The sequence below is a fragment of the Teleopsis dalmanni genome, chromosome 1 (genome assembly GCF_002237135.1).
Source record: "Teleopsis dalmanni isolate 2A chromosome 1, ASM223713v2, whole genome shotgun sequence".
NCBI classification, from domain to species: Eukaryota; Metazoa; Arthropoda; class Insecta; order Diptera; family Diopsidae; genus Teleopsis; species Teleopsis dalmanni.
This window is the reverse complement of record NC_051846.1, coordinates 10,168,385-10,184,274: the sequence shown is the minus strand read 5'-3', so window position 1 is coordinate 10,184,274 and position 15,890 is coordinate 10,168,385. Positions and strand designations below refer to the sequence as shown.

At 30.8% G+C, this 15,890-nt stretch overlaps 1 protein-coding gene and 2 non-coding genes across 3 annotated transcripts; 2 read left to right on the top strand and 1 right to left on the bottom strand.

Annotated features, from left to right (window-relative positions):
- Positions 1-940: 940 nt before the first annotated feature.
- On the top strand, positions 941-1,061 carry LOC119673576. The gene has a single exon (XR_005252094.1). It is a non-coding gene; the product is annotated as a U5 spliceosomal RNA (small nuclear RNA).
- Positions 1,062-5,183: 4,122 nt separating this feature from the next.
- LOC119669406 (probable chitinase 10) lies at positions 5,184-14,052 on the bottom strand. The gene is made up of 9 exons (XM_038079288.1): positions 13,970-14,052; positions 9,569-10,080; positions 8,995-9,496; positions 8,724-8,932; positions 8,101-8,346; positions 7,914-8,025; positions 6,885-7,855; positions 6,584-6,785; positions 5,184-6,086 (listed from the first exon to the last, which is right to left on the bottom strand). The coding sequence occupies exons 1-9, from the start codon at positions 14,034-14,036 to the stop codon at positions 5,881-5,883; spliced, it is 3,027 nt and encodes a 1,008-aa protein (XP_037935216.1). The 5' UTR covers positions 14,037-14,052; the 3' UTR covers positions 5,184-5,880.
- On the top strand, positions 13,856-13,927 carry Trnac-gca. Its single transcript has one exon. It is a non-coding gene; the product is annotated as a tRNA-Cys (tRNA).
- Positions 14,053-15,890: the final 1,838 nt, after the last annotated feature.

Below are 15,890 nucleotides of genomic sequence, written 5' to 3'. Positions count from 1 at the left end.
AGCTTTCATAACTTAAACTTCTATAACTCGGAACTTAATAGAGTGCAACAGATTTTAGAAAGCAAATCACAATAACAAAAAAATTCTTTAACTTGAAGTCTTTATAAATCGAACCTTTTCTTTGCGAAATGGTACTTCGAATTATGGAAGATTGACTGTATGTATGTATAATGTATGATTTAAAATGTAAGTAATATATAAATACATATTTGACAACACATACATATGGATGTATGAAAGTGTGTATATTAGATCGATTAATTTAAAAATATATATTTCCTTTATCTGCACAATAAAGCTATTTGCTGTATACATATATGTATGTATGTTAATGTTACACTTCAGAGACAATATACTCGTATGTGAAATAGTTCGCAATTCTTAAATAATTTAGTTTTAGTATTGTAAAAATACGATAAACCTAATCACAGCACCGGAAAAAATAACAACACAAAACACATAATCCACCCCTCCCTCGTTGGTTCTCAAAGACAAACAATTATTGCTTAAGGCTTTTGCACTTAAACTGTTTTTATATGACAGTTGACAAATTTACTGCATATCTAAGTTGGTACGTAGTACTTACTATGTGCTGAATACATCATATTTTATACACATTATTGATCATAATTCGTAAAAAACATTTCAAATTTTTTTCGTGTTTTACTCTATTTTTAAAATATTTTCCATATAATACATTTAACAATAGTATTCATTATTAGTAAATAATTATTATTAATAAATAATCATTCCATGTACAAATAAGTATATGTTATGTTAAATGCTACAGTAATGTCGTTATTGCTAAAAGTAGGGTACACGTATTATGTTGTTTGTACGATGTGGTGGTTGAAGATAGCATATATAGTGAGACACAAATATAATTCTCATCGACTTGTTAATTGGGTTTGTTTAAAATTCACGTGAAAAGTGTTTGTAGTTACTCTGGCTTCTCTTCAGTTGTCGAATAAATCTTTCGCCTTTTACTAAAGATTTCCGTGGAGAGGAGCAATTTAATGAGTCTAAAATGAATTTTTTGTTGCGCCTAACCGAAAGGTTGGGCCAAAATGAATACATTCACTGAGTAGTAAATAAGTAATTAGTAAGCGCTCTATCTATCACTCGTAAGAGGGGAGTTGTTGCTGTTGAGTCGGTAGTGGGAACAAGATAATATCTTTTCTTAATGAAAACTTCATTGGTGGGAACATAATGGGTGCTTATATGCAGTTTTGCTGTCGTGATATAGGGAGAAATTGTTGAACAAATAATGCTTGGATTTTTGCAGATAGAGGAAATGTATTCGAAATGTAGTGGTGGTTTTTACGCTGTCTCTGCCAATATAGAACATATTGATAAATCAAGAGTTAGATTCGATTTGTACCTGTTCAAGCATACGATATGGAGGTTTCTGTATTTTAATTTCGTTTTATATAGCAGGTTTAATCACATCTTCCTATAATTGTTCTTCTCCTAGTTTTAGATAGGAAATAATGTGCTATTTTATAAAAAAAATATTTAAAGATATATGTATGTATTAATATAATTTATCACTACTTATTTTGATATTGGAAATTATAAATAAATCCATATTAAATAAAACATATGAAATACATAGTAATAATTTATTGAATATATTATATTTTTGGACTTCAAATTCTCAAAGTCTAATTGAATTCAAATGGTTTATTTTGCAGACTTATAGTTACTGCATATTGCATTATTAAATAACATTTCAATTCTCATTTCATTTTATATTGGATTCTATTTATTCGATATTTACTATAGATTATATTATATTTACTTCACAGTTAAATTAATTTCAATACTATGTTCGACGTATTTTCTCAATTAAATCGGAGAACGAAAAAGATTTAGAAAATTTTCAATTAATAACTGTCTGTAATAATAATAATAATGTTGGGTATCCAAAAACTGGTTATTGACATCTTGACACCTAAGAAATGCATTTCGCAAGTGTGATCTACAGGTATATTCCAATAATCGTGATCATAATTCTGGAAATTTAAAAGTCAAAACGTCATGACACTGATCTCCAATGTTCTATAGCTTTAATTTATTCAACAAAAAAATAGATTTTCAGCAATTTTAATTAACAACTTGAATAATAAAACATCACATACATATCCTTAGCGTAATTCTTACAATCTAATACTGAAGAATTATGACAATGATCTGTAACTTCTGCCATTGATGTAGTAGATGTATTAACTATAGCCCAGTCTTGCGACTAGGCAGTTCAAAAACTTAGCCTCGGAGACTTTGGTCCTCTCCGCGGAAACTTTTGCTAAAAGTTAAAAGACTTATTCAACGTCTGAAGAGGAATCAAAGCAATGTTATCTAGTTCTCTGTTTTATTATGAACATAAGCAGTTTATAAGTTCATTGGAAATATATTCGATATTATATATAATCAGTTATGTATGCTTGTGAAGAACTTCCAACCAATTTTGTACCAAGTAGTAGTATTAAATGTGTTTATTCTATTTTTGATCATTGTGATAATGTTGTCAAGAATGCTTGCATACTTAAACTAAATATTTCTACTATTTTATTCGATCTGCTCTAAAGTCGGATTGCTTGATCACTCTTTGAAGTAATATGGTAATATTTCTAGCTAACTAATCGTTAATGTGGTATATAATTTTTTTCTTCTTTAAGAGTGAATGATCTTTGTGTTAAAGACATCATTATATATAAACACGTCATCATTATATGATATCATATCACTACTTTAAATTTAGAAATAACCATTCGATAAATATGGATTGAAAAAATCCATTTGTAGTTCAGAAGAGAAAACACCGCTTATATATCTTTTTGGACGTATTGCAGACATTTAAAAGGTGTCCAGAAATTTTCAATGTCATACACATGTAGTCGATAGTTTAAAGTTAGATATAATATCTTTATAACTATCTTTACTACTTAGGTGCCATAGTTATGTCTGCATATAAGCTCTGGAATTTCAAGCATCAGACTTTGCTAACATATAGTATATCAATATTGCAAAGGCATATGTACAAAAGATCTATTGTGGTCAAAGCACAGTTAACTTTAGAGTTGATTAAGATTTTAATATGTTGTTTTTTAACAACATATCACTACTTCTTTATATATTTAAAATATTAATTAAATATTTACACATAAGTATGTGTGCTTCTCGTCTTCGATGTAACGCGAGTTATTGTCTACATCACTTTTACACAATAGTGTCTGTAGCCACTTGGCTGATCCATTGCAACAAGAGCTCCGTTGAATTCTAATAAAAAGTTATTCAGGATAATTTACAGTAGTATAGTTCAAAACTGAGCATACATATTTCCTTGATGTAATTCTGAATTAGTGAGACCATTCAAAGAATCAACAAATTCCAGTTCAACCAAACTCTCAAGTCTTCATTTCTGATATACCATAGAGCTTTTGGGATACGTTTCAGAGAAATGTTCTGATAAGTTTGTGTGCACAATTATATTAATAATGTATTTGAGACCCTTTTTGAACTATGGAGTTCGATAAAGCCTTTTAGAATTTTTAATAAATAATTAATGAATGACCCCGAAAATGCATTACGCAGTAAGGATGCATATGGGTTCCGATAATGCGTCTACAGATTTCTGACTGTTAAAAAATAAACGGTAACATTAGACATTTATTGCATCTATGACTTATCAAAAATAAAATTGATGTATTAATTTCAGCCCAATCTTACGATCAGACATCTCAAAAAATTATAAGCCTCGGATATAGACTTCACGTTGACCCTCCCTGCGGAAACTTTTAGTAAAAGAAAAAAGTGTAACTCAACGACTGAGGAGAGATCAACGATAACAAATGCGGTTTTATGTTTCATTATAAATATGAGCGACTTATAAGTTCATGAGAATTATATTTGCTTTTTTCACATGCATGTACTTATAAAATTACCAACCACTTTTGCAATAAACAGTAAATTGTGTCTGTCCTACTTTTGATCATTCTCAGAGCAATATCAAAATACTGCCAACAATTTCAAACTAAAAGCTTTTATCCCGATAAATAAAAAAAATCTTTAAGCTTTGCTTACTCTGGGAAGTGTAATTGATATACATACACATACAACTGTATATTCATTGATTTCCTCATATTTGGAGTTTTTGCATATACAATGGCATTGCGCTTGGTTGGAAGTAACTTCGTGATAATTTCGGTTCTTAAAGCTATAAATATTATAATAAATTGTCTAAATAAATAATCAAAAGAGTACGCAGATCAGTCATAGAATAATCACGAAGCTTTTGAAGCATACATAAATTAGTCAGTGAGAAGGTTGGGAGTCTGCAGAAATTCCCCAACTATCAATGAGTAAAAGTGCCCAGATGCACTAACTCGAAAAGGACTCAACGTGAACATGAACTAATCAAATAATAATTTCTCTTTATTTTTAATAGTATAAAAAATCTACATTCATAGTTCATATATTCATATAGTTCATATATTATAGTTCAACTGATATTGGAAAGTTCATAGAAGAGAATAAAAAAATTGATTAAAGTGATGTGAATTAATCTCGAATCAGGAATGCATATATGAAAGCAATTATTACTAAGTGGATAGACCCTGTAAATCTATCAGAACTGATATTGAAAGGTTCATAAAAGAGTGTAAGAAAAACAAATGATTAAAGTGATGTGGATTAATTTTGAATCAGGAATGCAAGTGTGAAAGCAACCCTTACTATGTAAATTTATAAATGATTATGAAAGGTACATATAAAAACAAAAGCCTTAGAGAAATACGACTGTGTCTGTTGGTGGTCTGTGTAGAATTCGATGCAGATTCATTATTCATGAATAACTATATGATTGTTCAAATAGTCAGATAGTCAGTTGTTAGACCGTTAGATGAGATATGTAAACACTCGCATTGCCTTGTTGGAGATAGAGAATGATCTGACGGCGCTTGTTTTTTTCCGTATTTCACTAAAGACTTCGGGTAAAAAAATGTTTGTATATCATTCGGAATTGACCATTTTATTTAGTTTTACTCTGACAACAATCAGTGTTGCCAAGGTTCAAAATATAAAAAGTAACCCTATTATACCCAACTTTATCTATGTAGTCTTCCGTTAATTCCCTGATTCCCATATCGAAATGAAGACGCACAGTAAATTTTAATTAGTTTTTATTTATTTATTTATTAACTATACATAATTCTATAATACAATACAATTTTTAATATTAAAAAAGATAATTCGATATAAAATTGTTTTTGAAAAATTACAAAGTAAGAAAGTTTATAAACTTTGAAAGAGGAAGGAGGCAGTGCATGAGAGGAGCGAAATGCAGGAGGAATTTTAATTTTCAAAGTTGAACAAAGTAATTTTGTTATTCTTTAATGATTATCACAGTTTCATATATAAAAGTACAATAAATTGATTTCATATATTTTTTGTTTGAGCAAGAAATTTTAAGGAAAATAGCAAAATAGCTCGGAAAAAATAGCCTTTTTGAATTTTAGAGTCGAAGGATGAGTAGTAAAATTTTTCAAAATATTTCGTTAAGGCATCAAATTGGCAGTAAACGTAAAAAAATATTTCAGTAACAACGCCTTGTTAGGTTTAACTGTAAACGTAAAACTACTTAACAAGCTAAGAACTTAAAAAGATATTTTTCTGCATAAAAAGAAGACAAAAATCCTTTTAACGTACGATTGTGAGTATTTTTCAAAAACACTTTTGAAGTGCCTATGCGAATTTAAAATTAGTTAATTGGCAGTTTCGTTTTGTCAATAGTTCTGAAACTTAAGAGTTAGGGAATTTTAAAAACTACGAAAAGAAAAAATTTAACAATTTTTAAATTAAATTTGTAAGATAAGTTTAAGCTTAGGCTGGAGCTTCTGTTGGTTCGTGGCAACCCTCTACGTTTTCGGGCCAATCGCACACATTTTCCTTTGGATTGAACACTAAGTTGGCGGGACATGGCATGTGGTGTTTACGTTCTCCTTCGCACATGAAGTAATGTGTGCAGTCATTCCAATCCTTGTGATAGCTTATATGACCGTCTTCCTCTTCGCAAGTAACCTCGTGAGCTAAAATTAAAAATTTTATCATTAATAAAAGTAGTATATATGGATGCTGTAAAAAATACTAGGAAAGCTAGATTGAAGTACCAACTAAAGTACTTAAAATATGCAAGATATCCCACATATTGACTACTACAAATCTATATAGAGGTCTTGCTCCATCTGGTATCATCAGTAGGCTGATTTGTGGTTAATAATCAGCCAGGTTAACAGAAACTAACCTAATATCTAGACCCAATATCTAGGAATTGGGATCGTACAATATTTACTGTTTGGATAGATGAAGCAATGTTTACACAATTTTTACTTTTCAACATTTTTTAATCAAAAAACTAAAATTTTGACAACTTATAGGATAGCTACAAAAGGTCAAAGAGTACTTGTCGATTCTTTCCTACTAATACGACTTTATCCTACGCTATAATTAATTAATGGAATATGTCGTATTAAGAACGTTAATACATTTTCCATATATAAGATCTATGTATATGTATTTTACTTACGATTTTTAGTAGTATAAGCACCACGTGGTCCACGCGTTTCATAAGGTCCATCAAATTCTAATTCCACTTTATATCCTTTCAACTCATCGTTTAGCGAATTCAACAGTGGATATTTGCCACCACCACAACGTCCTGAAAAATCATCCATATCAATGGACCAAACCATAATTCCACCAAATCCTTGTTCTTTAAGCCATTCCATCTAAGCGAAATATAAAATTGTTATTCAAAAAATTATTCAAAATATATAGTTTCATTAGTTAATATATAAATATATGATTTTTATGAATTTATATCTAACCTTTGTTTTCAGTGAACGTTCATCATCAAAACCAACCCATTGATTTGCTCTATAAGCGAATGGTACTTGTTGTTCGGAATCCCATACCAGAGTAGTATTCTCAGCAGCAAGGAAAGTACACACTTCATAATAACTTAAGAAACCTGATTCATTTGTAAATTTGCCTGGTCTACCACCATCTGATGCTGGCGCCCCAATATCAAACTGTGTTTCATTAACCAATTCGAATGTTCGTCCATAAGTGGGCATACCAATGAGAAGCTTCTCTTTTGGTGCACCTTGTTTAACCCATTCACGTGCGCTGTAATCCACTGTCAATTTCTTTTGATAACTTGTTGTGGTTTCTAAAGAGAAAAGCGGAGAATTGTGTCCAACTGTACGTTCCCATTGACCATGGAAGTCATAGGTCATAACATTAATAAAATCAAGGTATTTCGATATTTCAGGTACATCATAGCCAGCAGCGATTGCTTCAAATGATGCTGGTACAGCGGCTGTTAATAATAAACGTGGTTGTCCTGATGATTTTGCCTCACCCTCAAAAGCTACACGCAATTCACGTAATAAATTAACATATGCAGCACGATCGTCTGCACCTCTTGGATACTCCCAGTCAACATCTAATCCATTGAATTTATAATCACGCAAAAAGTCAATTGCCTCATAAACAAACTGATTCATGCGGAAGACATTTGATGTCAACTCTTTGAACGGTGTTGAGCCAAATGCCCAACCACCAATAGCCAATAAGATTTGCAAGTCTGGGTTTTCTTCACGTAACGCTATGAGGGCTTCATAGTTCTCTGGATCGTCATCAGAAGCTTCCGTTAACTTGTGATCCTTTAACGTTGCAAAGGCATAGACTAAATGTGTGCATAGTTTTGGATTGATGTTTGAAGCATCAAATTTACCAGCACCGGGCCGTTTAGCTGACCAGCTTGTAAGGTAGCAGAAAACTTGTGCAGGACGTGCTATAAAGAATTTTTCATTAGTAATGTATGTAATGAGTTACAGTTGCCAATAACTTACAATTTTGTTCTGTAGCAAGCAAGCCATGTTTGATTTTCTGTTTTTTCGATGGTTTGCGTACTTTGTTAAGGATTTCTTCAACAGAAATTTTGATTGGTTCCGGTTTCTCAACCTATTAAAAAGAATATAAAGTAATATGTGAACAATTAGAAAATTGAATTTATATTTTCATTGAGAAGAAACATACTTCTTCCAAATCTTCAAATGTAGCAGCTACTGCGGTCCAGTTCACATCCTTAGCTTCCTTGCCTCGAGAAATACCTAATAATTCTTCGCGCATAGCACCAATTAAGGGATATTTAACTTTTCCACCGCAAACCTCGCCTTTGAAATCGTCCATATCAATGGTCCACACCATGGCACCACCGAAGCCATTTGTTTTAATCCAGTTCATTTTGTAACGTATGGCGCGTTCATCATCGAAACCGACCCACTAAAAGAATTATTATTATTAGTTACATATGTATAATTTCAGGAAAAATAGAGGGTTTTTAAATTATACTGTAGCTGGATTAATATAATAATATTCTCAGATTATTTTTTGAATATTTAAACAAATAATTATCTCCCACTTTTATGTCAAGTTGTTAGGGAACTACATATGGAGATAGTTGAAGAAATTGAAATTTTATGGACGGATTAGTAAACACCATTTTAAAAATTTAAATGATTTAAAGAATACAGGGAGATGTTTGAGTAAGTGGAAATAATCACTCAGAGTAGAATAATTAAATAAAATGATTTCAAGAACATATATATATATATCATATTCCAAAAATATGCATATGTAATATATTGAGTTGAAGTTACCTGATCTCCATCAACCATGTACGGTACTTTCATTTCATCATCCCATACATAGACAGCGCCATTCAACAACATTTCACAAATTTCGTAATACGCCAAAAATCCGCCTTCTTTAGTGTAAATACCTTCACGACCACCACCAGTAGCAGGAGCGTTGGGACCATGTTTTTCAGTGTTTGCCAAAGTAAATGAACGTCCATATGTTGGCATACCTATAAAGTAAATAATTGGTTATTTGGTTTGTTATATGACAGAAACTATATACCATACATACCAATAATCAACTTCTCCTTTGGTGCGCCCATTTTAACCCACATGCTAGCTGCATTATCTACAGACAATTGTTTACGCCATTCGGAATCAGTTGATGGTGCATACAGTGGTGCATTGTGTCCTGTTTCACGTTCCCATTTTCCATGAAAATCGTATGCCATCAAATTAATGAAATCAAGATAACTAGCTACAGCTGGTACATCATAACCACCGCGTACATTGTCCGGACCTACTGGGACAGCAGCAGACAAGAGCAAACGTGTCGTTTTCAATTCTTGAGCTTCAGCTTCAAATGCTTCACGCAATTCTTTAAGTAAAAGTACGAAGTTCTTTTTGTCATCAGAGCCCTTAGGATATTCCCAATCCAAATCAAGACCATCAAAACCACGTTTACGCAAGAATGGTATGGCGGAGTAAATGAAGGTCTGACGTGTATAACGTGTAGCAGACAATTCCTTGAACTTTTGTGTGCCAAATGACCAGCCACCCAAAGCAAGTAAGATCTGTCAGGAATTAGTGGAAAGAGAAAATAAAATTGAATATTTCCTATTAAAATAAAATGTAGAAGCAATTACCTTCAATTTAGGATTGACTTTTTTCAGTGTCATTATACGTTCATATAGACCGGGTACAGTGTCTTTAGTTTCATCGTTCGATTCATAAGAGCTCAATTTACCCTTCTTCAACCAACCGAAAGCAAAGATTATGTGTGTACAGAGATCAGCTGGTATATCTTCAGGGATAAATTTGCCGATCTTCGGGCGATATTGTGACCAATTCGTGTAATAGCAGACAATTTTTTTGCCACCATCGTCTATTTTAGTTTTTTTGCCTTTCAACGATGAACCACTGGCTATCAAAGCAGTACCGCCAGCTGCTGCTGCAGCACTACCACGTAACTTTGACTTAGACCGCAAACGCGTACGTGTGACACTTCTTGTAGAAGATTGTGGCTGTTGATCTACGACATCATTGGCAGGTGCCTCTGTGGATTTGGCCCTTTTTGCTGCAACTAAGTTTGTGCTCGACCCTGATTCGCTAGTCGCAGGCGCTGTGGTAGGACGACGTAATCTTCTGCGCGTTTTTGCTATAATTTATTAAAATATTTTCATTACTATAATTAAGAACAATAAAACCAATAAATATTGATATTCTATTTATTTAAGGAAGAGAGTAATGCAGTAAGTAATGCCAACGCCCTAGTAACATTAACACCGAACAGCTGCCACTTAACCTTCATTATTACTGGTTGTAATTGCAAAATTATTTGAGATTTTTAATGGATATCAAAATGTTCGAATTTTTTTTATGGAAATAACAAGATAAATCAACAACTTCCGCAATTTTTCACTGCCATCAGCAGTTTTGGGTAACATCATTAATCAAACTTCAACATAAACCGACTCAAATCGATATTGAGCCGTCGAAATGTAAGTGATTGGCGGGATTAAGATAATAAATTTGCTTAAACGTTTTTTTGTTATTATTTGAATATATTTTATTATTTTTTATTGTATTGACAAATTAGGCTATCAAACCGAAACGTGCCGCAATTTGTGATTAAAATACTTAGATATGCTCAATTTATGAGCTTCACGTTGCTGTGGTGTTCTCTGAAGCCTCTCCAGTAATTGGCAGCTGTAATTGTGGTTCGGAATGGAAATGCAACTGCAACGGCAATGACTAGAAGCCTTTTAACCAAGTAATTGCTTGCACGATTTTTTATTATTTCTTAAAAAACATAATGAAGATGATTTTTTAAGTAAAATTGAAATTAATTTTTCCTTTTTTGTTGCCTGAAAATTGGCATTTAAATGCTGTCACAGATGCCTCACTTCAAGTTTCTTTGTTGTTCGATCTTCTTTGGAAGATATAATTAACATTTTAAGTAGAAAAAAATAAAAATAAAAAACGTGATTGATACTTTAATCATGCAAATGTAAAAATATTTAGGTCATCATGACGCAGACACCTACAATATCATAATGATTATCTTCAATGCATCATCACCATAACAACTGTTAAAACATTAACAATTAGATTTGAAAAGCAACTTTTGCTTTGATTAATGATTTTATATATCTAAAAGTCATTTTAGATATAGAATAGAATTTTTAAAAAAATTCTACGTTAACCTATCAAAGAGTAACTGAACGGAAAAAATGGATGTTATTCTAGAGATTTTGTTTTAGGAATTATGTTTTAATGTCAGTATTCTACATTATTTTTTTATGTAAAGTTCAGGGATCTTCAGCAAGCTAATGAGCTTATATTTGCTTAGCAGGTTATTCATAGGCTTGCTTGTGTTCTATTTATATGATCTACATTTGCTAACAAAAATAACTTTTTGTTATAATAAGCATTCTTTATTATAAAATTCTGACAGAAGTCAGTAGATTCGATTGAAAGGTACTGATGATGGTCCCTCGTATATGGAAAATATGATAAACCACTAATATATTGTGTATAAACATTTCACCAATATTGTGTTTGAATGAATCGACAGTTTGGCGTAGATGATTTAGTGAATTATCAAGACATTCGATAAATTTACTACAATCAAATTTTTAGATGAACACTTTCATTTTCACTATACAATAATTTTATCTATTTATTGATTTTGAATAAATGTGATGTGGCTTCCAAGATGGCAAATCTACAACAATCCAACGTATTGCCTCAAGTCACGTTTTGTGGAATAAACATAAACTTGTATGAAAAGTAAATATACTTCTTAATAACTACAAGAATACAGGTGTTAAGACGTCTCATTCTCTTGCACAATGAATCATCCGCATAAATTTGATTTGATTACTTCAACTTAATAAACGTACTATACAAATCTTAAGCTTTTAAAGAAAAATCTATTAACAAGAGATATTAAATTTAAAATATATAAAACGTTGATATGCAATATATCAATGTTCTATTTTCCAGACTGTTATCAGGTATGCAGTTTTGAATGAAAAATACTTAGAAAAGTTTATGGGTCCCTTAAAACTCGATCATGACAATTTTAGAGTTCGTTTACTATAGCGCTGCTTTAGTTAGCAGTTATTCCACAATGGGACTCACATCTGTTTATCAGAGTACAATGTACTGTATAGCTTGACTAAGTTGTTTGGAGCCCGCCTAATGAATGGGATTTCTTACGCAAAACGGTAGAATGAAAAAAGAACCGGAGAATCGATAGATCACACACAGAAGAAGCGGACTCAAGAATGCTGAATTTATCGAATTTCTTAAACAAGTGCATTCACAGTGCATATTGGAGAATTATTGTAAATATTAATTTGACCCACACCGAGTAGTAGTCTATAAAAACGTTAAGGATGAAAACGATTCTTATAGCCTTCAAGAAGTGAGTTTCTAGCTGTCGTTTATAGGTTCATTACAATTAATAACATATCAAATGTTTATGATTATATATAAATAAACAACAGAAGTCTTAATTTTGTTGATGGCAAATTAAGTAAACGGTGGGTTCAATAGGGATCAATAGTAGATGTTTTCTAAGCCCACTGTCGATGGATATTTGATATCCAATATCCGAAGCAGCCCAAGAACTGTCTCAGTCATAACAGAATTTCCTTCCAGTAAAATAAATTAGAAACATCCTTCATAATTACTTCCATCAGATTTTTTCAATTTTCAAGTATTTTTTATTTTCAGGCTTAATCAGCTTTTTTTGAAAGGAGTTAATTAGGTTCCTTATTGGACAGTCCGAAATTGCTATAATATAACTATGTTAATTTCTTGTGTCCTTCAACTGTTTCATCTATGATCTATGGGAAAAATATTCACGGATGGATAAAGGTTCTATGATGTTCGGATTTAGTTTTGACAAGATTGTAAGAAATATATTTTACAAGTAAAGAAAGTCAGAGCTTCTGTTGCCATGTTAATCGATATTTCATCAAAATATGCTAAGGGCGCAGTGAGACTTGAACCTTTGAACTGTGTTATAGCAAAACTTTATGAGTGCATACAACAAAAAATATAGAAGCTATAACTTCTGTTGCCATGTTAGCTGTTATCATATTAAAATACGGTAAGAGACAAGACGTCTGGAAAAGCTCATAGGTGGTGCATACGTGTACCACAAAAATGGTTGGGAAACACTGATCTAAACGTTTTGTTTTCTTATTTTTTTTTTTAATTTTTATCTTTGATATATATTGATATACAATAATTTCACTGAATGAATATCAATTTATCTCAACTCATTTGTACATTGAATGTTTTACTGATAGGCACAATGGAAAAAAGATACATACGTATATGTTGTATATTATACACTTGTTCTATGTTCACTGTATCTAACTGATAAATTTATTTTAAAAACAATTAATACTTGGTTGTATTTATACTTTTAGCAATGTTATTGTTGGAAGTACATTTCCAATAGTAATCCCATGTCTTCAATGATTTCTATTTTTTTATTGCTAAAAATACAAATGAGTAATGTAAATCACATAAATTGCAAAACATTTTGCATTAAAGCAATAAAATAATATTTCTTTTGAATATTGATTTTTTAATGCGATTAACAATAATATTTTTAAAGCCTCGACTCTGCGTATGATCGCTCGGTTTGTGATAAACTTTGGCCTTTTCAAATTGTAAAAAAGCTACTAACTTGCAACACCCACGCTTTAATGCTTTTTTCTCCATAAAATATACAAAAAAAAAAATTTGTTTCAACTGAATTGGCTATGTTTTATATGTACATTATCTAATGGATTTAATTAAATTTTTAAATTCTTTTTTATTCATTAATGGAGCCCCATAAGTCCTTAAGCTGATCTTGCATCTTCGTAACTTATACTTATATATCATATTTTGTCTACAGCTTATAAGCAGGGGGTATAGCTCAGGGGTAGAGCATTCGACTGCAGTTCGAAGGGTCCCTGGTTCAAATCCGGGTGCCCCCTAAGTTTTTTGTATGTTTTTTAGTAGGGGAAAATATTACTTACTCTGTGCACTGTCGCTGGTGTGTGAAAGGAGTACCACAATCAGACAAACTATGAATGCTATTTTCATTAACCGTGGCGGCAACTGCAAGAGAGAGAGAAGAAGAAAAGCTTTTTATAAAATTTTGTTTTTGCATAATATATTTTATATAAATAATATTAAAATAATTAAAAAAAAATTATTACATGAAATTGAATTACATATATTGCATATAACAATCAAATGCTGGTTTCACTTATTAATATTAATTAATGACGTAGCAATGAATTATGTGTTTTTATTTCTATTAATGATAGACAATTGAAACATTTTAATTAATTGAATTAATTAATTAATTAGTTATTTACAATGAATTGTGATAAAAGCCATAAATTAATATTAATATTTCATTGTTTTATATTAAATGACATTTTTAATATATTTTCGAAATAATAATTTATTTACATTTGCTTATGTAAATATTTTTATAACAATATTTTTATTTTTACAATACGGAGAGGTCCATGAACTCAATTTGTAAAGTTTTGAGAGGATTTGCCGTTATACTCGTGTGATGGAAAGTATAAAAACAAAAAGTAAATGGACATACGACAATGCATTTTTTTCATAAAATAATAAAGTAAAAGTTAATCCTAAGTTGTACATATCTTCTTCTCATTTTGTTAGTAAAAACCGGGTCTGAACTATCATTATTAAATAAATAGAAATTATATTTGAAAACAATTATTTTTTATTAATTATTAATTATTTTTTGAATGTATGAAACTTTAATGTTAATATTCTGAACTATGCTATATATATCTATATACATATATAAATATACTATATATATCTATATATATACATAAGTATTGATTTAGAAATTTAAGTAAATTGATCACATTCTATGCAGACCTTAGAAGAAATTATTGAAACAGTCCTGGAATTTACTTCTGAAGGCTAGAAAACATTTATGCATCTTTATAGTAAATGAAGTTTTGGTACGAGATTCTAGGAAAAACAGAAATAAAGACAAACCAATTGTTTAAGCCCTCTGTTAAGGGCTTATTAAGTTTAAGCCTTCTATTAAGGACTTAAACTATTGATTTGTCCTTATTTCTGTTTTTCTTAGAATCCCGTAGCCATACTTAATTTGAACTCAATTAAATTAATACTTGCGTATGATCCTATTTGTAATTAATAGATCAAATTTAATTTAAAATACAATAAACACAACAATAACAGCATCAGTGATTAAAAAAGGAAAAATAATAATTAGCATATTGAGAAGCAAATAGGATATCTAGGAGTATACTTATGAGAGAATTAATAGCTGCAATCTATGCAACCTTCCATTTTTAATAATGCTTCGAACAGGACATTTCTTCATTCCTATTCAATTGAAAATATTATAATAATATAATAAAAATATATAATACAAATACATCTGTTCGGCTCGAAGGCATGGTTTTCAATGTTAGAACAATAATCTAAAACAAGATTCCCTCAAGAAATTGACATGAAACTGACCCTGGTTTTGAACACGATTAAAAAAAAATTAGAGTGTTATAAATCTTCTCAATAACGACTTTAAAATTGTCGTTAGTGTCTTTTATAATCGATAATTAGAGTGGACTTTTTTTTGACAGAATTTAGAAAAGATGAGTGAATACAAGGCTCACATATATATAGTATATCTCTAGAATTGAAAACTAAGTATGATTATACAGAAACAATATTCTGCAGTCAAGCCATAAGAAAGCTTAGTATACCCAACCGTTTGTGCCAATTACAGATTTCTGGAGATACCAAAAATAGTAATAAATGTTATAAAGATTAAAGTTAATTCACCCGAGATATGGTAGTAAGGTAAGGTAAAAAACGAGAACGACATATAGCGTAGTGGAAAAATTTGCTCAGAAAATAAATACCCGAAATTCGGTA